The sequence below is a fragment of the Lithobates pipiens genome, unplaced genomic scaffold, assembly GCF_037356315.1.
Source record: "Lithobates pipiens isolate NorthernLeopardFrog02 unplaced genomic scaffold, aLitPip1_a1.2 Scaffold_25, whole genome shotgun sequence".
In the NCBI taxonomy this organism is placed as follows: domain Eukaryota; kingdom Metazoa; phylum Chordata; class Amphibia; order Anura; family Ranidae; genus Lithobates; species Lithobates pipiens.
The window spans coordinates 167,198,547-167,218,085 of record NW_027507787.1 but is presented as its reverse complement, the minus strand read 5'-3'; the positions used below and the strand labels follow the sequence as shown (position 1 = coordinate 167,218,085).

General features: G+C 43.2%; 1 protein-coding gene across 1 annotated transcript; it reads right to left on the bottom strand.

Annotated features, from left to right (window-relative positions):
- Positions 1-12,604: 12,604 nt before the first annotated feature.
- Positions 12,605-18,316, bottom strand: LOC143930633 (trypsin-like). The gene is made up of 5 exons (XM_077455130.1): positions 18,251-18,316; positions 16,356-16,509; positions 14,603-14,856; positions 14,355-14,491; positions 12,605-12,848 (listed from the first exon to the last, which is right to left on the bottom strand). Exons 1-5 carry the CDS (start codon positions 18,288-18,290, stop codon positions 12,699-12,701), a joined length of 735 nt encoding a protein of 244 aa, XP_077311256.1. The 5' UTR covers positions 18,291-18,316; the 3' UTR covers positions 12,605-12,698.
- Between the last annotated feature and the right edge of the window lie 1,223 nt (positions 18,317-19,539).

The window sequence follows — 19,539 nt, the reverse complement described above, 5'->3', positions numbered from 1 at the left end:
GCTCCAGTATGCTCTCTTTTTTTTTTCCTTTTATTTATTATAGCCCAAACTCAGCCCCCATTTTATTTTATTTAGAATAGAGTAGGGAGTTAGAGCCTCAAGTGTGTATGTGTCTTCATGGGAAGGTTTCCAATGGCTTACTGCCAAAAGAGGAAATTATGAGAATGCTTTCCAATGGGCTCAAAGACAATAACACATTTTTAGCACAATGAGGAAGGGTTAGACCTTCTGATCATAAGCTCAATAATAACATGTAATGCCAAGCTGCGGTTTCCAAAGTGTGCAAAGTCCTTTCTTGCATTAAGAGAGGTATGGATTCCAGAGAGAGAGAGAGATCATTTTGCCCCTGTTCAAATCATTAGTAAGATCTCATCTGGAATATGCAGTTCAGTTTTGGGCACCAGTTCTCAAACAGGATATCTGGGAACTGGAGAAAGTGCAGAGAAGGGCAACCAAACTGATAAGAGGCATGGAGGAACTCAGCTATGAGGAAAGATTAGAGGAACTGAATTTATTCACTCTTGAGAAGAGGAGATTAAGGGGTGATATGATCAACATGTTCATATACAGTGGTGTGAAAAAGTGTTTGCCCCCTTCCTCATTTCCTGTTCCTTTGCATGTTTGTCACACTTAAGTGTTTCGGAACATCAAACCAATTTAAACAATAGTCAAGGACAACACAAGTAAACACAAAATGCAAATTGTAAATAAAGGTGTTTATTATTAAAGGTGAAAAAAAATCCAAACCATCATGGCCCTGTGTGAAAAAGTGATTGCCCCCTAAACCTAATAACTGGTTGGGCCACCCTTAGCAGCAACAACTGCAACCAAACGTTTGCGATAACATGCAATGAGGCTTTTACAGCGTCCTGGAGGAATTTTGGCCCACTCATCTTTGCAGAATTGTCCTAATTCAGTTACATTAGAGGGTTTTCGAGCATGAACGGCCTTTTTAAGGTCATACCACAACATCTCAATAGGATTCAGGTCAGGACTTTGGCTAGGCCACTCCAAAGTCTTCATTTTGTTTTTCTTCAGCCATTCGGTGGTGGACTTGCTGGTGTGTTTAGGATCATTGTCCTGCTGCAGAACCCAAGTTCGTTTCAGCTTGAGTACATGAACAGATGGTCGGACATTCTCCTTCAGGATCTCTTGGTAGACAGCAGAATTCATAGTTCCTTTTATCACGGCAAGTCTTCCAGGTCCTGAAGCAGCAAAACAGCCCCAGACCATCACACTACCACCACCATATTTTACTGTTGGTATAATGTTCTTTTTATGAAATGCAGTGTTCCTTCTACGCCAGATATACTTGGACACACACCTTCCAAAGAGTTCCACTTTTGTCTCATCGGTCCACAGAATGTTGTCCCAAAAGTCTTGGGGATCATCAAGATGTGTTGTGGAGAAATTGAGACGAGCTTTGATGTTCTTTTTGCTCAGCAGTGGTTTTCTCCTTGGAACTCTGCCATGCAGGCCATTTTTGCCCAGTCTTTTCCTGATGGTGGAGGCATGAATGCTGACCTTAACTGAGGCAAGTGAGGCCTGCAGTTCCTTGGACGTTGTTGTGGGGTCTTTTGTGACCTTTTGGATGAGTCGTCGCTGCGCTCTTGGGGTAATTTTGGGCGGCCGGCCACTCCTGGGAAGGTTCACCACTGTTCCATGTCTTCGCCATTTGTGGATAATGGCTCTCACTGTGGTTCGCTGGATTCCCAAAGCTTTGGAAATGGCTTTATAACCCTTTCCAGACTGATAGATCCCAATTACTTTCTTTCTCAATTGTTCCTGAATTTCTTTGGGTCTCGGCATGATGTGTAGCTTTTAAGGATCTTCTGGTGGACCTTACTGTGTCAAGCAGCTCCTATTTAAGTGATGCCTTGATTGTGAACAGGTGTGGCAATAATCAGGCCTGGGTGTGGCTAGAGAAATTGAACTCAGGTGTGGACAACCACAGTTATAGTATGTTTTAACAAGGGGGGCAATCACTTTTTCACACAGGGCCATGATGGTTTGGATTTTTTTTCACCTTTAATAATAAACACCTTCATTTACAAATTGCATTTTGTGTTTACTTGTGTTGTCCTTGACTATTGTTTAAATTGGTTTGATGTTCCGAAACACTTAAGTGTGACAAACATGCAAAGGAACAGGAAATGAGGAAGGGGGCAAACACTTTTTCACACCACTGTATATAAGGGGTCCATATAGTGAACTTGGTGTTGAGTTGTTCTCTGTACGGTCAACTCAGAGAACAAGGGGGCACTCTTTACGTCTAGAGGAAAAGAGATGTCATCTTCAAATACGAAAAGGTTTCTTCACAGTAAGAGCTGTGAAAATGTGGAATAGACTCCCTGCAGAGCTGGTTCTGACCAGCTCAGTAGATTGCTTTAAGAAAGGCATGGATACTTTCCTGAAAGTACATAATATAAATGGGTACTAACATTTATAGGTTAAGTAAAATCCGATTGCCTCTCGGGGCATCAGGAAGGGATTTTTTTTCCCTGCTGTAGCAAATTGGGGCATGCTCTGTTTTTTTTTTTTTGCCTTCCTCTGGATCAACTGTGGGCATAAAATTGGGTATATTGGATTTTATGATATTATTTTATTTTATTTATTTAAGGTTGAACTGGATGGACTTGTGTCTTTTTTCAACCTGACTAACTATGTAACTGTGTAACTATGTAATTCATATTGTGTTTAAAGCAGAACTCTATTCAGCAGAAATCTATATTAACTTCAGCAGGGTGGCACTTGTAGGTCATTTAGATTTCCAGGTCTGGGGTGCACAAACGCACCGCTGGCGACCCGCTGTGATTGGGCACAGCAGAAGGATACCAGCGGGTCTGGTGGACCTGATGTTCACCAGCACCTGGCAATCATTCCAGAGAGAGGCAGAACGGTGGTCTGCCTATGTAAGGCAGATCGCCATTCTGTCAGAGGGGAAGATGGAGATCTTGTGTTTCTGCTAAGTAGGAACACGGATCTCTGTCTTCCCCCAATCAAAGCACTTACCCCACACACATAACAAGCATTCCCTAGGAACACATTTAACCCTTTGATCGCCCCCGATGTTAACCCCTTCCCTGCCAGTGTCATTTGTACAGTGACAGTGCATTTTATTTTAGCACTGACCACAGTATTAATGTCATTGGTCCCCAAAATTGGCACTTAGTGTCAGATTCGTCCACCGCAATGTCGCAAACCCTCTAAAAATCGCTGCTATTACTATTAAAATACATTCAAAAAAATTCTATAAATATATCCCATAGTTTGTAGACACTATAACTTATGATAGCAGGCCAGAAAAGGGGGGGGGGGGGTGAGCGAGTGCCCCCCTCTCCTGAACCATACCAAGCTGTTTGCTCTCAACATGCTCTCAACATGGGGTGGGTGTTTCTCCCCCAAAGCACCTTGTCCCCATGTTGATAGGGACAAGGCCCTCTTCCTGACAATGCTAGCCAATGGTAGTTGGGGTCTGTGGGTGGGGGGTTTATTGGAAATCGAACAAGAGGGCAGCCAGATCCCGATCTCCCCCATGTGAATGGGTATCGGGTACCCATTCATCAAAAAAAGTGTCAAAAAGTAAAAACCACAATAGACAGTTTTTGACAACTCCTTTTTAAAAAAAAGAAAAAGAAAAAAGTGTCCCGCGATGTCCATCCATCTTCAATCATGCCGCCCGACGGACCCAAAAAACAGAAGAAAAAAGCTCCGCCTCGATGGGAGGCCTCCCGGCAACTGCCGCCTCTTGGAGGTGACAGCTGTTTTATAGGCCTGTTATATACCCATTGACGTAACTGAGTGACCAGCCCCCTTCTGACGCCATGTGGCATCATGTGATGTCAGAGGGCATAGGGTCATCCAGCTATGTCAGCGGGTGGCCCTGCCTTGCTTATATAAGGGCTGTCAAAAAAAGACAGCAGTCGCCGTGAGACCTCCCATGGAGGCAGAGTTTTTTTCATTTTTATTTTCTTTCTTTCGAGCCTGTTAGGCAGCGTGATTGAAGATGGATGGACATCGCTGGACACTTATTTTTTTTTATTTTTTAATAAAGGAATTGTATAAAACTGTCTACTGTGGTTTTTACACTTTTTTGGGTGAAGTGGTAGGCGTACAATGTACCCGATACCCATTCACATAGGGGGGACCGGGATCTGGGGTCATCCTTGTTAAAGGGGGCTTCCAGATTCCCATAAGCCCCCTGCCCGCGGACTCGACAACCAGTGTCCAGCACATTAGATTTTTCATGTTTTGTGTCCCATAGACTTTATATGATTAGAATGTACGCACAAACTTTTTGCCTGTTGGTTGTCGGGGTCTGCTGTTCCCCTTAACCACTTGCTTACTGGGCACCTAAACCTCCCTCCTGCCCAGACCAATTTTCAGCTTTTAGCACTGTCACACTTTGAACGACAATTGTGCGGTCATACAACATTTTAACCAAATTAAATTTTTACATTTTTTTTCCCACAAATAGAGCTTTCATTTGGTGGTATTTGATCACCGAATTTTGTTAAAAAAAATACAAAACCACTTTATATTTTGTCAATAAATTTACCAAACAGGTATTTTTTCTCCTTCATTGATGTATGCTAATGAGGCTTCACTGATGGGCACTGATAGGCTGCACTGATAAGCACCGATAGGCTGCATTGATGGGCACTAAAAGGCAGCACTAATGGGCATTAATAGGCGGCACTGGTGGGCACTGATGGGGGCATTGGTGGGCACTGAAAGGTGGCACTGATTGATGGCACCGATGGGCATTGATAGGTGGCACTGAAGGGAACTAATAGGTGGCACTGATAGGTGGCACTGATAGGTGGCACTGATGGGTGGCACCGATGGGCACTGATAGGTGGCAGTGATGGGCACTGATGGATGGCAGTGATGGGAACTGATCGGCACTGGTAGGTGACACTGATAGGCAGCACTGCTGGGTGGCACTGATGAGGCACTGATTGGCACCACTGGTGGGCATTGATAGGTGGCACTTGTGGGCATTGATAGGTGGCACTGATTGCTGGCAGTTATGCAGTGATTCGTGGCACTGTGTGGGCACTGGGAGGTGGCACTGGAAGGCGGTTTTGGTGGGCAAGGATGAGGCGGCTTCGCCTCTTCCTCTTCGGGACTGTTGTCTCTTGTACTGAAGCCGGTGATCGGCTTTTTTCTCTCCTCATGCTGTCAGCGTGAGGAGAAAAAAACTATAATGCCGCGTACACACGATCAGACTTTCCAGCAGAAAAGGTCCAATGGTCTTCCTGACGGAGTTCCAACGGACGTCCGACCAAACAGATTTGCTAAGTCCGTTAGTTTTGAACGTGATGACGTATGACAGGACTAGAAAAAGGAAGTTCGATAGCCAGTAGCCAATAGCTGCCCTTGCGTCGTATTTGGTCCATCGGTCTAGCATACAGACGAAAGGTTTTCCCGATAGAAATTGATTCCGTCAGACAGATTTGAAACATGTTTTATTTCTAGGTCCGTCTGAATTTTTGAAGAAAAAAGTCTGATGAAGCCCACACATGAAGTTAATATCTGACGGAATTATTCTGTCGGACCTTTTCTGATGGAAAGTTCAGTAGTGTGCACACAGCATTAGAGATCTTCTGTTTACATCATGCGATCAGCTGTCATTGGCTGACAGCTGGTCACGTGGTAAGGGGCCGATCTGTGATCACCCAAGTCTCATTGACTCTGCGATCACATGGCACATTGCATGCCCTGCAGGGGGCGAGCTGGGATCATGCAAAGGGGAGGATGTCTATTGACGGCCTCCCGGCAAAGTAGATCCGCGCTGTAGCCATCATTCAGCTATAGCGCGGATCTGAAGGAGTTAAAATCCATACCAGACCCTAAGGGCCTGGTATGGACTGAGGGGGGGAACCCTTGCCAATTTTTTCCTTGATTTTGAAACTATATTGCCGGGAGCTGGCAATACATGCCACCCACGAGCAAGTTTAAATGACATTTTTTCCTCTAGAAATGTAATTTTGATGCGGCACTGTTCTACACATTGCACAGATGCACCACTTTACAGGCAGGACCCCCCAGGTATGAAATATAAAGGAATATTTAATTTTTATTGTTTCACTTTAACTATTATTAAAATCATGAAAAAATCCTGAAAAAACTGTAATTTTAAAGACTTTCTTTTGCATTGCATGTCCACTGGGGCAATACCCAGGTCCCCATACACTTGTTATGGCAATAATTTCCATATAAGCCTTTAAAATGAACACTTGATTTTTCATGTTCCTGTCCCATAGATTTTAATATGGTTTGAATGTTCGCTCAAACTTTTTGCCTGTTCGCATGTTCTGGTGCGAACCGAACCGGAGGGTGTTCGGCTCATCCCTAATGGTCAAGTATTTTACTTTTTCCAATTTTCAAAAGTAAGGGCATTGGTCCTTTTCGTCTATTTCATCTCGCCAAAAACGTTGCCGCAGTCTGGAACAACCTAATCTTCTCTTTGCACTCCTAGAGATGTTTTGTAAGATGTGTTGTTACCTCCTTTTTTCCTTCTTCACCCCCCTTTTTTTTCTCTTACTTGAGTATGGTTTTAGAAATATGATTTTGTATATTAAAGTATTTTGGATATTTTTTAGATGATGGTTCAATGTATTCTGTTATGAAATGTACATACCAACAGACCACCTATGAAGACCCCCTTTTTTTGTATTCATTGTTTTTTAAAAGTAAAGGGTTCCTCTGTGAAATGTGTTATTCGGTGTTACTACACACCTTGCTGTCAAGTGTTTGCATTTAGAAGGAACATCGCTAAGCTTCTGCCCACTCCATCAGACCAGCGTACCTCTGCCAACTCCCAGTGACAGAATGTGGTACCGCGAGCACCTAGTGTGGACCTCATGCAAGCTCTTGTTAACTCCTCTCCCATACCGTGTGGCCAGGTACATAGGTTCTCCATACCTGCGGTTTGGTTGTTGTTACTTTTGGGGGGTCCAACTGCTAGGTTGGGAATCAGAACACCAATCCCCTTGCTACTGGAGAACCTTTCACCTATGCCAGGTACCATGCCTCATGACCGGATGCTTGTACTTTACACTAGAGACTGGTTACCCATAGCAATTGCATTCTTCCTCCTCTTGCTTTGCCTACTCTTGTTAACTGTTTAAGTAGTGGTTTTGCTTCATACTCAACACGTGCTTTACTGACCCTGTTCTTTTATACGCTAAGAACCATCAAGCACCCCTTTGAATGATTTTCAGACCAGGCTTAGAACAGTTTGACAATCTTTACTGTAATGCCGCATACACACGTTCGGACATTCCGACAACAAAACCGTGGATTTATTTCCGACGAATGTTGGCTCAAACTTGTCTTGCATACACATGATCACACAAACGTCTGAAATTCCGAACGTCAAGAACGTGGTGATGTACAAAACGTACAACAACAAAAGAGAAATTAAGTTCAATAGCCAGTGCGTGCAGCTTGATTCCAAGCATGCATAGAAATTTGTGCGTTGGAATTGTGTACACACACTCGGAATTTCCGAAAGATTTTGTTGTCGGAAAATTTGAGACCCAGCTCTCAAATTTTTGTTGTCAGAAATTCCGACAGCAAATGTCCGATGGAGCCTACCCACGGTCGGAAGCTCACATCGAACATTTGTTGTCGGAAATTCTGATCGTGTGTACACGATATTCTTCTTTGCAGAACAAATAACAGATACAACATAGTCCAGGCCTTAAAGTAACTAATGGGGAGTGGCTGCCCAGGCATAATTTTAAAGGTGTTAGTCCATAAATGGCGATCTGCTATAAATGGTAGTGTCTACCCAAACCCTAGGATTTTGTCTGGCTACATGCTGGCTCTTAACCTTCCCGGACTCCATGAACTTGGTGTGTTCCCTCGCTCTTGAGTTCCCACAGCTGCCCCTGGAACTGGACCTTTCCCCTATTTATGTGTCACAGGCCCAAGACCAAAAGCCTGGGAACTGAGGTAATGAACGTTGAAGTGGTTGTAAACCCTTTCATATACCCAATGAAGTGAATAGCCTCAGATGATACACAGAGATGGAACAAATCCTCCTACATACCCTTTTTCTACATTTTGTCATGTTAAAACCAAAAAAAGTAAACTTATTTTATTGGGATTTTATGTGATAGACCAACACAAAGTGGTACATAATTGTGAAGTTGAAGGAAAATGATAAATGGTTTTCAAATGTATTTACAAATAAATATGTGGAAAGTGTTGTTTGCATTTGTATTCAGCCCCCCTGAGTCAGTACTTTGTAGAACCACCTTTTGTTGCGATTACAGCTACAAGTCTTTTTGGGGATGTCTCTACCAGCTTTGCACATCTAGAGAGTGACATTTTTGCCCATTCTTCCTTGTAAAATAGCTCAAGCTCTGTCAGATTTGATGGAAAGCGTCTGTGAACAGCAATTTTCAAGTCTTGCCACAGATTCTCAATTTGGACTTTGACTGGCCCATTCTAAGCCCTTGTACACACAGTCGGACATTCCGACAACAAAATCCGTTTTTATTTTTTTCTGACGGATTTTGTCTGAAACTAGTGTTGCATACACACGGTCAGACAAAGTTGTCGGAAAATCCGATCGTTCGGAATGTGATGACGTTATTTAGTTACGACGGAACTACGTTATGGCTAGTAGGCAATAGCTTTGGTCTAGGAATTTGATCTGAGCATGCGTGGCACTTTGTTCGATCGGAATTCTCTTCAAACGATCGGACAAAGCCCGATCAGATCATGTTGTCGGAAAGTTTTTATATCCAGCTCTCAAACTTTGTTGGTCGGGCATTCTGACGGAAAAAGTCAGATGAAGCCCACTGACGGTCGGATTATCCGACAACGCGGTCCGACATTTTCCGTCAGAATGTCCGACCATGTGTACAAGGGCTAACACATTCCATTGTAGCTCTGGCTGTATGTTTAGGGTCATTGAAAGGTGAATCTCTGCCCCAGTCTCAAGACTTTTGCAGACTCTAACAGGTTTTCTTCTAAGATTGACCTGTATTTGGCCCTATCCATCTTCCCACCCACTGCTTTCCCATCCATTAGCTTTCCTGTCCCTGCTGAAGAAAAGCAGCCCCACAACATGACGCTGCCACCACCATGTTTCACAGTGGGTGTGGTGTATTCAGGGTGATGTGCAATGTTAGTGTTCCTCCACACATAGGGTTTTGCTTTTAGGCCAAAATGTTAGTTGTGTCCCCCACATGGCTTCTTGCAAACTGCTAACGGTCCTTATTATGGCTTTCATTCAACAATGGCTTTCCTCTTGCCACTCTTGCATAAAGACCAGTTTTGTGGAGTGCACCACTAATAGTTGTCCTGTGTACAGATTCTCCCACCTGAGCTGTGGATCTCTGCAGCTCCTCCCGAGTTACCCAGCCTGTCAGTTTAGGTGGATGGTCATGTCTTGGTAGGTTTGCAGTTGTGCCTTACTCTTTCCATTTTCGGATGATGGATTGAACTGTGCTCTGTAAGATATTCAAAGCTTGGGAAATGTGTTTATAATCTAATCTTGCTTTAAACTTCTCCACAACTTTATCCCTGACTTGTCTGGTGGGTTCCTTGGCCTTCATGATGCTGTTTGTTCATTAACTTTCTCTAACAAACCTCTGAGAGCTCTACAGAACAGCTGTATTTACACTGATGTTAAATTAGGCACAGATGGACTATATTTACTGATTAGGTGACTTTTGAAGGCAATTGGTTCCACTAGATTTTAGTTAGGGGTATCGGAGTAAAGGGGACTGAACACAAATGCACACTACACTTTTCATATATTTATTTGTAAAAAAAAATTGAAAACCATTTATCATTTTGCTTCCACTTGACAATTATGTGCCACTATTGCCGCGTACACATGTAGCAGACTATCCGACGGACTTAGTCTGGCGGACTTTCCGCCGGACTGTCCGCCGGACTTTCCGAACTAGCCACTTGCCCACACACGGTACTTTTTCAGCGGACTAATACGGTGTACTAAGTCCGCCGGACTATGCGCCGTACTTTTGAAATGAACGGACTCGCCCACACACGCGGAAGAAAGTCCGCTCATTTTAAGCGCGTCTCCAGGTAGCCGGGGCCACCGTCACCTGGTATGGACCTAAAGGGGAACCCCTACGCTGAAAAATTGGTGTGGGGGTCCCCCTTCAGGTCCATATCAGACCCTTATCCGAGCACGCTACCCGGCTGGCCAGGAAAGGGGGTGGGGACGAGCGAGCGTCCCCCTCCTGAGCCGTACCAGGCAGCGTGCCCTCAACATGGGGGGTGCCCCCCCAAAGCACCCCAAAGCACCTTGTCCCCATGTTGATGAGGACAAGGGCCTCTTCCCGACAACCCTGGCCATTGGTTGTCGGGGTCTGCGGGCGGGGGGCTTATCGGAATCCGGGAGCCCCCTTTAATAAGGGGGCCCCCGGATCCCGGCCCTCCACCCTACTCATTCACATAGGGTGGGGGGCCGGGATCCGGGGGCCCCCTTCTTAAAGGGGGCTCCCGGATTCCGATAAGCCCCCTGCCCGCAGACCCGACAACCAACGGCCAGGGTTGTCGGGAAGAGGCCCTTGTCCTCATCAACATGGGGACAAGGTGCTTTGTGGTACAAGGCATCCCCCATGTTGAGGGCACACGGCCTGGTACGGCTCAGGAGGGGGGGCGCTCGCTCGTCCCCACTCCCTTTCCTGGCCGGCCGGGTAGCATGCTCGGATAAGGGTCTGATATGGAACTGAGGGGGGACCCCCACGCCGATTTTTCGGCGTAGGGGTTCCCTTTAAGTCCATACCAGGTGACGGGGCCAGCAACGACTCCTTCGCTGGCCCCGGCTACCTGGAGACGTGCTCAAAATTAGCGGACTTTTCTCCGGGCGGGAAAAGTCCATTCATTTCAAAAGTACGGCGGACTGGCACACACACAGCCAGATTGTCCGCCGAAATGCGAGTCCGGCGGACAGATTGGAGTGCAAAAATACTTTCTTAGTCCGCCAGACTTTTGGGTAAAAAAAGTCCGCCGGAGCCCACACATGGCGGTATTGTCCGGCAGACTTTTTCACCGGATTGTTTGATTGTGTGTACGAAGCATATGTGTTGATTTATAACATAAAATTCCAATAAAATATATTTAGGTTTTTGGTTGTAACGTGTGGAAAACTTCAAGGGGTATGAATACTTTTTCAAGGCGCTGTAACTTTTACTTGCATATCTGCTGTTTCCCCTTTCTACACCCTTTCAGAAGTGCAGATTGTGTTAAAAAACTTCCTTCAACTGTCTCAGCACAGTGAAGAGGGTGGGGAGATTGCACTTACACTGCGTGAGAGCTGATTGGAGAAAAGGGACCCCCCTCTCTCCACATACGCAGAGGAATGAAGGAACATGCAGAGCTGCATTGTGAACAGACAAGCTCAGTGCTTATCTCCCTCTAAGCAGCCTCCCCAATACATATTTTTAGCTCATGTTATCTCATTTGTCAGAGAACTTGTCAGAAGTGACTCTGCTGATAACAGAGGTTCGAAACACCAGAGAGAAGCGACACTTAGAGCTTTGGAGAGAGACAAGTAAGTGGCTGCTTGAGCCAGGAGAGGTAGGACTCTTTGGGATGGAGGCCAAAGAAGCAAAAAAAGCCTTTGACCCCCATTATTGTCAAATCCCTTCTTAAATGGACAGTGCTACACCTTTCTGGGACCCCATGAATTTAAAGAGTGTTCCCCTTGCTTGGATAGCAAAACTCAATTTAGAGCGCCTCAACTTAGACTTTAGACCCCAAAGCTGGCTGCCAACAGACTGGCCAGTGGGGGTGAGGGGATTAGAAGGGACTATGTTTTGTATAGCTGTGTGTATTTTCCATAGCTAGGGTAACCCTTAAACTAATATCAATCCCTCAGTTTTTTTTAAAAACCTTTCAGCTGTGGTTTCAATACCTGACTGAGTATGCAACTTTTTGCTAAATTTTTAAATCCTTGCCTTTGTTTCAGTTTAAGCTGGTGCAATGATCAATGCCCCAAGTTTCTTGTTTTAGGGTAATTTCTCAGGAGTCAACTGTACACGCAGGGGCTAGAGTTGTTCCTCCCTACACTGAGTGATTGTTGTTTGAGTACAGTACTAGTCCTCACCATAGGCCAGGACATTTACAAAGTCTGTATATCCCTGAACTAAAGTTGAAAATTTTTCGTGTACGTTTTTAATGCAAGAAATGTAGGTACCTAATCTGACTTGGTATCAACCTTTTGCCCCCCATGTACAGCAGAGCTTAAACTGAGAGAGTGAAAAGTAGCATAAGAAGAAAATCAGTTGGCTTGTAGTATTAAAAAGGGAAATGCTGATAGGAGGAGAGGGCAGCGGGACAGTGAGAAGTAGCTCATTTGTTTGCTGCTTCTCCTTTACTGTCCAAACACAGGCTAGCGGATGGGTAAGACCTGTAAGTGTTACTGTATCACAGCTAGGAGAAATAAGGTCTCTTACCCTACCAGACAGGACTATACTGTGTGGCACAGCTGTGGTAACCTCAGGACTGAATTGACAGAAATACAAAGCTCAGTGTTTAGACAATCTGACCCTGATTAAAAACTATATATTTTTATAGGTTAAATATCAAAAGAAATATCACACCATAGTTTTTAGGCCATTAGTGTTAATTTATTCATTAATGCAGATAGTAATTCCAATTTGTTTCTGAGATCATTAGAAAGGATCCTTCTGGATAAAGGTTTAGTTAGCAGCCACAGTGCTGGCGATCCAGGAGTTGTAGTTGCAGACCCTGGTGTAGACACCGGGGTAGTTCTTCTGAGCACAGCCGTATCCCCAGGAGACAATACCCTGGAGCTGTCCATTACAGACCACGGGGCCACCTGAGTCACCCTGAGGAGACAGATTTTTCAAATCAAATAGACATCTTCAAAATCGTAAACCACATTTAAAAGAATAATCTTAGCAGATGTAAAACTAAGAGAGCTTGCATAACAATTGTAGCAGTTCTGTGTGGTCAAATGATCTTATATCAGAGCAAATTGATTCCTTAAGAGAACAATGAGGTATGGCAAGGTTTCTCAACCAGAGTTCCACAGTGTAAAATCTTCAACAGTGACATTCACACAGGTCCCGGAAGGACAGGCTGCTACATTTGAGATGGCCGGCTTATTTATGCATGTTTTTACTGACTTGTAAGTGCAATCTTTTTTATATTAAACACAATGTTGAAGATTTTACACTATGGAAGCTTTATCTTTTTTTGGGATCCTTTTATGATCGGGTTCTCCCTTGAGTCGCAAGTGCATTTCAACTTGATCCCCCTGGAAGAACAGAGGCCTTGGCTGGGTATAATAGCCAGCGTGATAGACCTTCTATAATAGCAGGTCATAAAGAGCAGGTAAGCGGCAAATTTATAAGGTAGAGGCTTTTCTGTGGAAATCGCACACTATTCCGGCGATCAGTAGTGCTACGTGGGATTGATTCCTTCATCGCTGTTTGGACTCTTTGCTTGGACTCTTTGCTTGCAGCGTGTTCTGCTGTCTTTCTGCTGTCTTTCTTGTCTAACTTTTTTTTCACAAATTTAGTGCAACTTTATTTATGGACTATTGACTTATGCTGTGTGTGTATCATAGAAAAGTTGCTGCTATGAGGTCACTTAATGCACAGTACTTATCATTTATAGTTATATATTCTCTAATACTCAATGCCCACTGAACTTTCAACTCTGTGTGCGCAGGAGCATACAGCATTTATAAACAAGGAACACCCAGCATGGATTCTGGCGTTTGGAGGATTCAAAGAGTCAATGAAAGTACAAATTCTCTATCATTTTGTCCAGATTTTAATGAGGACCAGCAGGCTGTGTATGCAGGAGCACACAGCTGTTATAATCAAAAGGCAGTCTGCAGTTCAGGGCTCAAACCGGGAGACAGAAGGTCCCCTGCCCAGAGGCAAGGGCATGGGCCAGTGCTGCAGGGAGCAGCAGGGGCACGTCTACACAGACCAGGCTGACACCTGGAGTTTCAGTGGTGTAGATGCATAGTGTGAACTGGATTGCGAGTCTGTATCCCAGAGAGCTGTGTAGCATGAGGTGAACTGCTAGTAACATGAAGTTTTTGTGCTTTAAATGCTGTATGAAGCTGAACCCTGTGTAGAAATCCTAATTTAAGGAACTTTATTTTTAAAGTGTGTCAAAAAGCCCTAAAACAGTTTTTTTTTGGCTGGACTAAACTTATTGGTAAGCACTATACTTGAATGAAACCCAGTGGAATATGTATTTATATATCTTAGCTATTTGGTTCCTCAAAAGTACATGTACATTTGCAGATGTAGTTACTTTGTTTCACCACCCTATTTGCAAATAGCTCTACAAATACAAAAACAATCATAGATTACCTGGCAGGAGTCCTTTCCACCGGCCAGATAGCCAGCACAGAACATATTTTTGGTGATTTCTCCAGGGTAAGAGTTTTGGCACTGGCTATCTGACAGAATTGGGGCATTGAGACACTGCAGTTGATCTGGATAATTAGCTAAAAGGAAAAAAACACAAAAAAGTCAGCAAAAAATGATTCTTCTATGTTTGACCTATCTAAGATTTAGCTGTGAATCACAAGTCTAGGAAATAATATTTTGTGACTTACTTCCACTGCTCAGAGTGTTTCCCCATCCAGAGATCAGACAGCTGGTGCCGGCAGCGGCACAGCCAGAGGGCAGAGGTGCGGCCTTGACGTAGGAGTTGAGGGTGGCAGGAGAGGAGAGCTTGATCAACATGATGTCGTTGTCCAGGGTTCTGGAGTTGTAGCTTCCATGTCTGATGACCCTGGCAGAGTTGATGAACTGCTCGGTGCCCTCATTCAGGGCAATATTATGTTCTCCCAGTCTGACCTGAATGCTCCTGAAAAAATTAGGAAAATGTAAATATTTATCACATGCTAAAAGGATCTTTATGCCTTTATGTAGTTAATTGAATGTCTTTTACATAGCACCAGAGTGCCTTTAAGTGATCAATTTTAGCAGCTTGGTTGAGTAATAAGGTAATTGGTTCAGGAAGGTTAAAACTTCACTTATGGGCATTTTTTTAATGGGCACCCTAAAAAACACAAAAAACATTCAATCCACTGCTGTTGCCTACAGTACCTTATCTTCACCACAAGATGTCCTCAGTCTTCCCAGGATCACTCAACTCAAAAGCAACCAGAAGGCTAGACTGTGATAGCAGCACATCCTAGCCCCACCCCTGAGGGTTGTGTATTCATATAGAGAGCTATGCTGATATCATCATGTCAGAACTACTTTCTGCATCCGTCAGGACCACCCACCGCAGGGAGAAAATCCTAGCCCCACCCCTGAGCACCCTGTATTCATGCAGAGTCCTGTGCTGATGTCATGTCAGCACCACTTTCTTCATTTCTCAGGACCCTCCACCAAAGGGAGAAAACCCTAGCCCCATCCTTGAGCACCTTGTATTCATGCAGATAGTTATGCTGATGCCATCATGTCAGCACTACTTTGTGCATCCATCAGGACTACCCTCCTCAAGGAGAAAACCCTAGCCCCATCCTTGAGCACCTTGTATTCATGCAGATAGTTATGCTGATGTCATCATGTCAGCACTACTTTGTGCATCCATCAGGACTACCCTCCGCAAGGAGAAAACCCTAGCCCCACCCCTGAGCACCTTGTATTCATGCAGATAGTTATGCTGATGCCATCATGTCAGCACTACTTTGTGCATCCATCAGGACTACCCTCCGCAAGGAAAAATCCTTTGCCCTGCCCCTGAGCACCTTGTTTTCATGCAGAGCTATACTGATGTCAGCACCACTTTTGGCATATGCCAGACACACTCACTGCAGAGAGTAAACCAAGGAAAAAGAGGATTCAGCACATCAGGCAACTGACCAAAATACAACAGGCATGGCCATTCAGGGAGGAGATGCAGACCCTAGAGTTGGCTGTCTCTGTGCAAATGCAGTCTGCCTAGTTATGATTCTCTCCTAGACCACCATCTACCCTTTAAGGCATGATATTTGCATAACCCCTCCCAAAAGCCAGCCCACTGCTTGCATCAGGGCTGAGGGTTCTTGAAAGAAGTACTGAGGCATTGCGCCCTCCCACCAGCCACGATCTGCCAGCATTGCATTGAGAAGCACAGTGACCCAGTGATGATATCATGGGGGCTAAAATAAGATATGTAAAAAAATAAAAAAGCTTTTCTTTTTATTTCACTAGCAGTCTGGTGGGGATTGGGGGAGGAACCAAGAAAGGCAAACTTCAACTTTAAAGATAACTTCTGAGCAAAAATTCTTTGACTATTTCAATAAAGCAAAGAAAACAAAAATGTATTGGACAAAAAACATACAGAATTTAAAGAAGAAGAGAAATTGCTCTTACGATTTGTAGCAGTGAGCAGCAGAGATCACCCACAGGCTGTTCATCAGGGTCCCTCCACAGAAGTGGTACCCAGAGTTCAGAGAGACCTGGTAAGGGATGGAGTTCTTGGTGCAGGTGAAACCTCCAACAATCTTGTCATCATCATCAAAGGCAGCTGCAGTCAAAAATGTCATTTAGTAATGCTTATTGTCCAGCCAGTATAACAGCAGATTGCTTAAAGCTGAACTCCAGGCCCTCTGCTAAACATAGATGAAATGAAAGGGGGTCATGCAGCAAAACCCCGCAGAAGACCTGCTTTTTGCTTTGCTGCAGTTAATAATACTTACAGATCTTGTCCTTCCTTCGGCCTTTCACAGGACAGTGAAGGAGAAGCAGCAGACTGATGAGCTCACTAGACATGTGCGATTCGTTTCGTTTCAAATAAATATTCAGGCAAATTTTTCGCTATTCAGAGATTTGGTTATTTCTGAATACCCGAATTACAGTATAAACACAGTTTTAAGAATGCTCTGTATAACAAAACTAAATTAGTCCGAATTTATGAAAATTCTAATTTAAATTTTAATCGAATTTTACATTGAATTCCATTTGAATTCTAACTGTAAACATATTTCTGAAATCTAAGACTGTGTGTTATTAGAGTACCATTTTGAAATAATGCTGATTTTGTTAAGCCAAAGGTGATTTAAAGAGTCATTGTAATAATTTGAAGATCTTTCTTTTGTTTGTTCACTTCTAATTGAAAAAAAATATAACGTTTTTGATTCAACCGATTCTAAACCTATCGATTTGAAGGTTTTGAATCCAAAAAAAAAAACAACTTGTAAATTCAAAAGATAAAACTAATTCCGAATACAAATTCCAAATATGAATTGAATGAAACTAAATAGCTAGATTAATGAATCTAAAAAAAATTAAACCATTTTTTTTTCATCATGCACATGTCTAGATCTCACCTCTCTGTCACACTACTCTTTCCTCCTATCAGGATGTCTCTTACTAGCACATGGGCATTGCAGAACAGCTAACTGACACGTTGTATTGCTTTTCTCTCTCCCATTATAAGCTCTGCTGTACGTCCCTCTCTCAGTCAGCTGTACAGGGACTTTATGCGGCTGATACCAGGTCAAATTGTATTAAAAATCTAAATTGAATGATGTATTAATTAATACAGATTTGCATTAAAATGTGTCATACATTTGCCTGGAATTCAGCTTCTTATAATATAAAGCAGAGCATTGAAAGGGCAGGGATTTTAAAAAGGCATTTATAAAGAGGGGTGTTCTATATTTTCTATATTTACCATTTTAAAAACATTAGCCAAAAGGACTACTTTTAACCAAAGCAAAACAGCCAAATAGGATATTTCCATTGAGTCATTTTTATCAGAAAGATCAAAACTGTTACTTAGGAGTCTATTTATGGAACATTCATTATTGGATGAATGTCACAAACATTTGGCCAGACTGCACAAGTTTTAGCCATATAGTAGGCAACCTGAGGCCCTCCAGCTGTTGTAGAACTACAAGTCCCATCATGCCTCTGGGAGTAATTGTAACTGCCTATCTTGCAATGCCTCATGGGAAATATAGTTCCGCAACAGCAGGGGGGCAACTGGTTGCCTATCCCTCTAATATTATGACTTCCTATGATCATCATCTCCATCTAGTGGCCAAACTATAGTATTGCATTGAAATATACTGCATTTTTGCCACCAGCCGGAGATGGTGATCATTGAAGGTTATAGTATTAGTGAAAATACAGGGAAAATGTTTGAAGCCTAGATAAATGCTTGTGACATTTGTTTAATAAATAGATCTCTTCGTTTATGAGTCATTAAAAAAAAACTGATAAAACAGCAGATAGCTATTGTATAGTACAATTTAAATTCATACCTGCCAAGCCCAGGAGGGCTGCAATTACGAGGAACTTCATGGTTGATCTCTGAGATGTTGAGTGAAAGTCTTAGCTGCTCCTATCGTGAATTTATACCCTGAAGGAGAAGCGTGGTGGGATTCCGTCCAAGGACACACGACCTTGGCAATTACAAATGCAATTAAATAAATCATATTGTGGCAAGTCTATGGACAGTCGCCCTAATTGCCATAAGGCTTGATGTATAAAATTCCCATGCCTGGCAAAAAAGAAGATGAAAAATCTGTCATATGTTTTACCGGGTTTGCTAAAAACATTTAATCCAAAACTCCATAAAACAATGTTTTTTTATACAGTGCATGCTTTCAGAGGATTGTTAATAAGTATGAATAAAAAGTAGAAATATTGTAAAAATATAAATAGAAAAGACCAGAGATATTAAATATCATACCAGTTTTATTGTCCAAGAGAAATATATTTGATTAGATGGCCGTCATTTCATTCTATTCTTAGCCTATTGTACATTGGGGTGGGCCGCACTTGGAATGGGGAAGGGGGTACTTCACAACTCACACTATAAAATCATTTGGTGGTGGCAACAAACAGTAAATTGCTGGGGTTGCCCTCCCAAGTGGTAACAACACCCATAAAATACAAGAATCGGGATTATAGACTGGCACCCCAGAAATGTATTAATCTATAACTCCACTCACATATATATATACAGTATCTCAAAAAAGTGAGTACACCCCCCACATTTTTGTAAATATTTTATTATATCTTTTCATGTGACAACACTGAAAAAATGACACTTTGCTACAATGTAAAGTAGTGAGTGTACAGCTTGTATAACAATGTAAATTTGATGTCCCTTCAAAATAACTCAATACACAGCCATTAATGTCTAAACCATTGGCAACAAAAGTGAGTACACCCCGAAGTGAAAATGTCCAAATTGGAGGCAATTAGCCATTTTCCCTCCCCGGTGTCATGTGACTCGTTAGTGTTACAGGGTCTCATGTGTGAATGGGGAGCAGGTTTGTTAAATTTGTTATCGCTCTCACTCTCATACTGATCTCATGGCAAAGAACTCTCTGAAGATCTGAACTGTTGCTCTACATAAAGATGGCCTAGGCTATAAGAAGATTGCCAAGACCCTGAAACTGAGCTGCAGCATAGTGGCCAAGACCATACAGCAGTTTAACAGGACAGGTTTCTCGCAGAACAGACCTCACCATGGTCGACCAAAGAAGTTGAGTGCACATGCTCAGCGTCATGTTCAGAGGTTGCCTTTGAGAAATAGACGTAT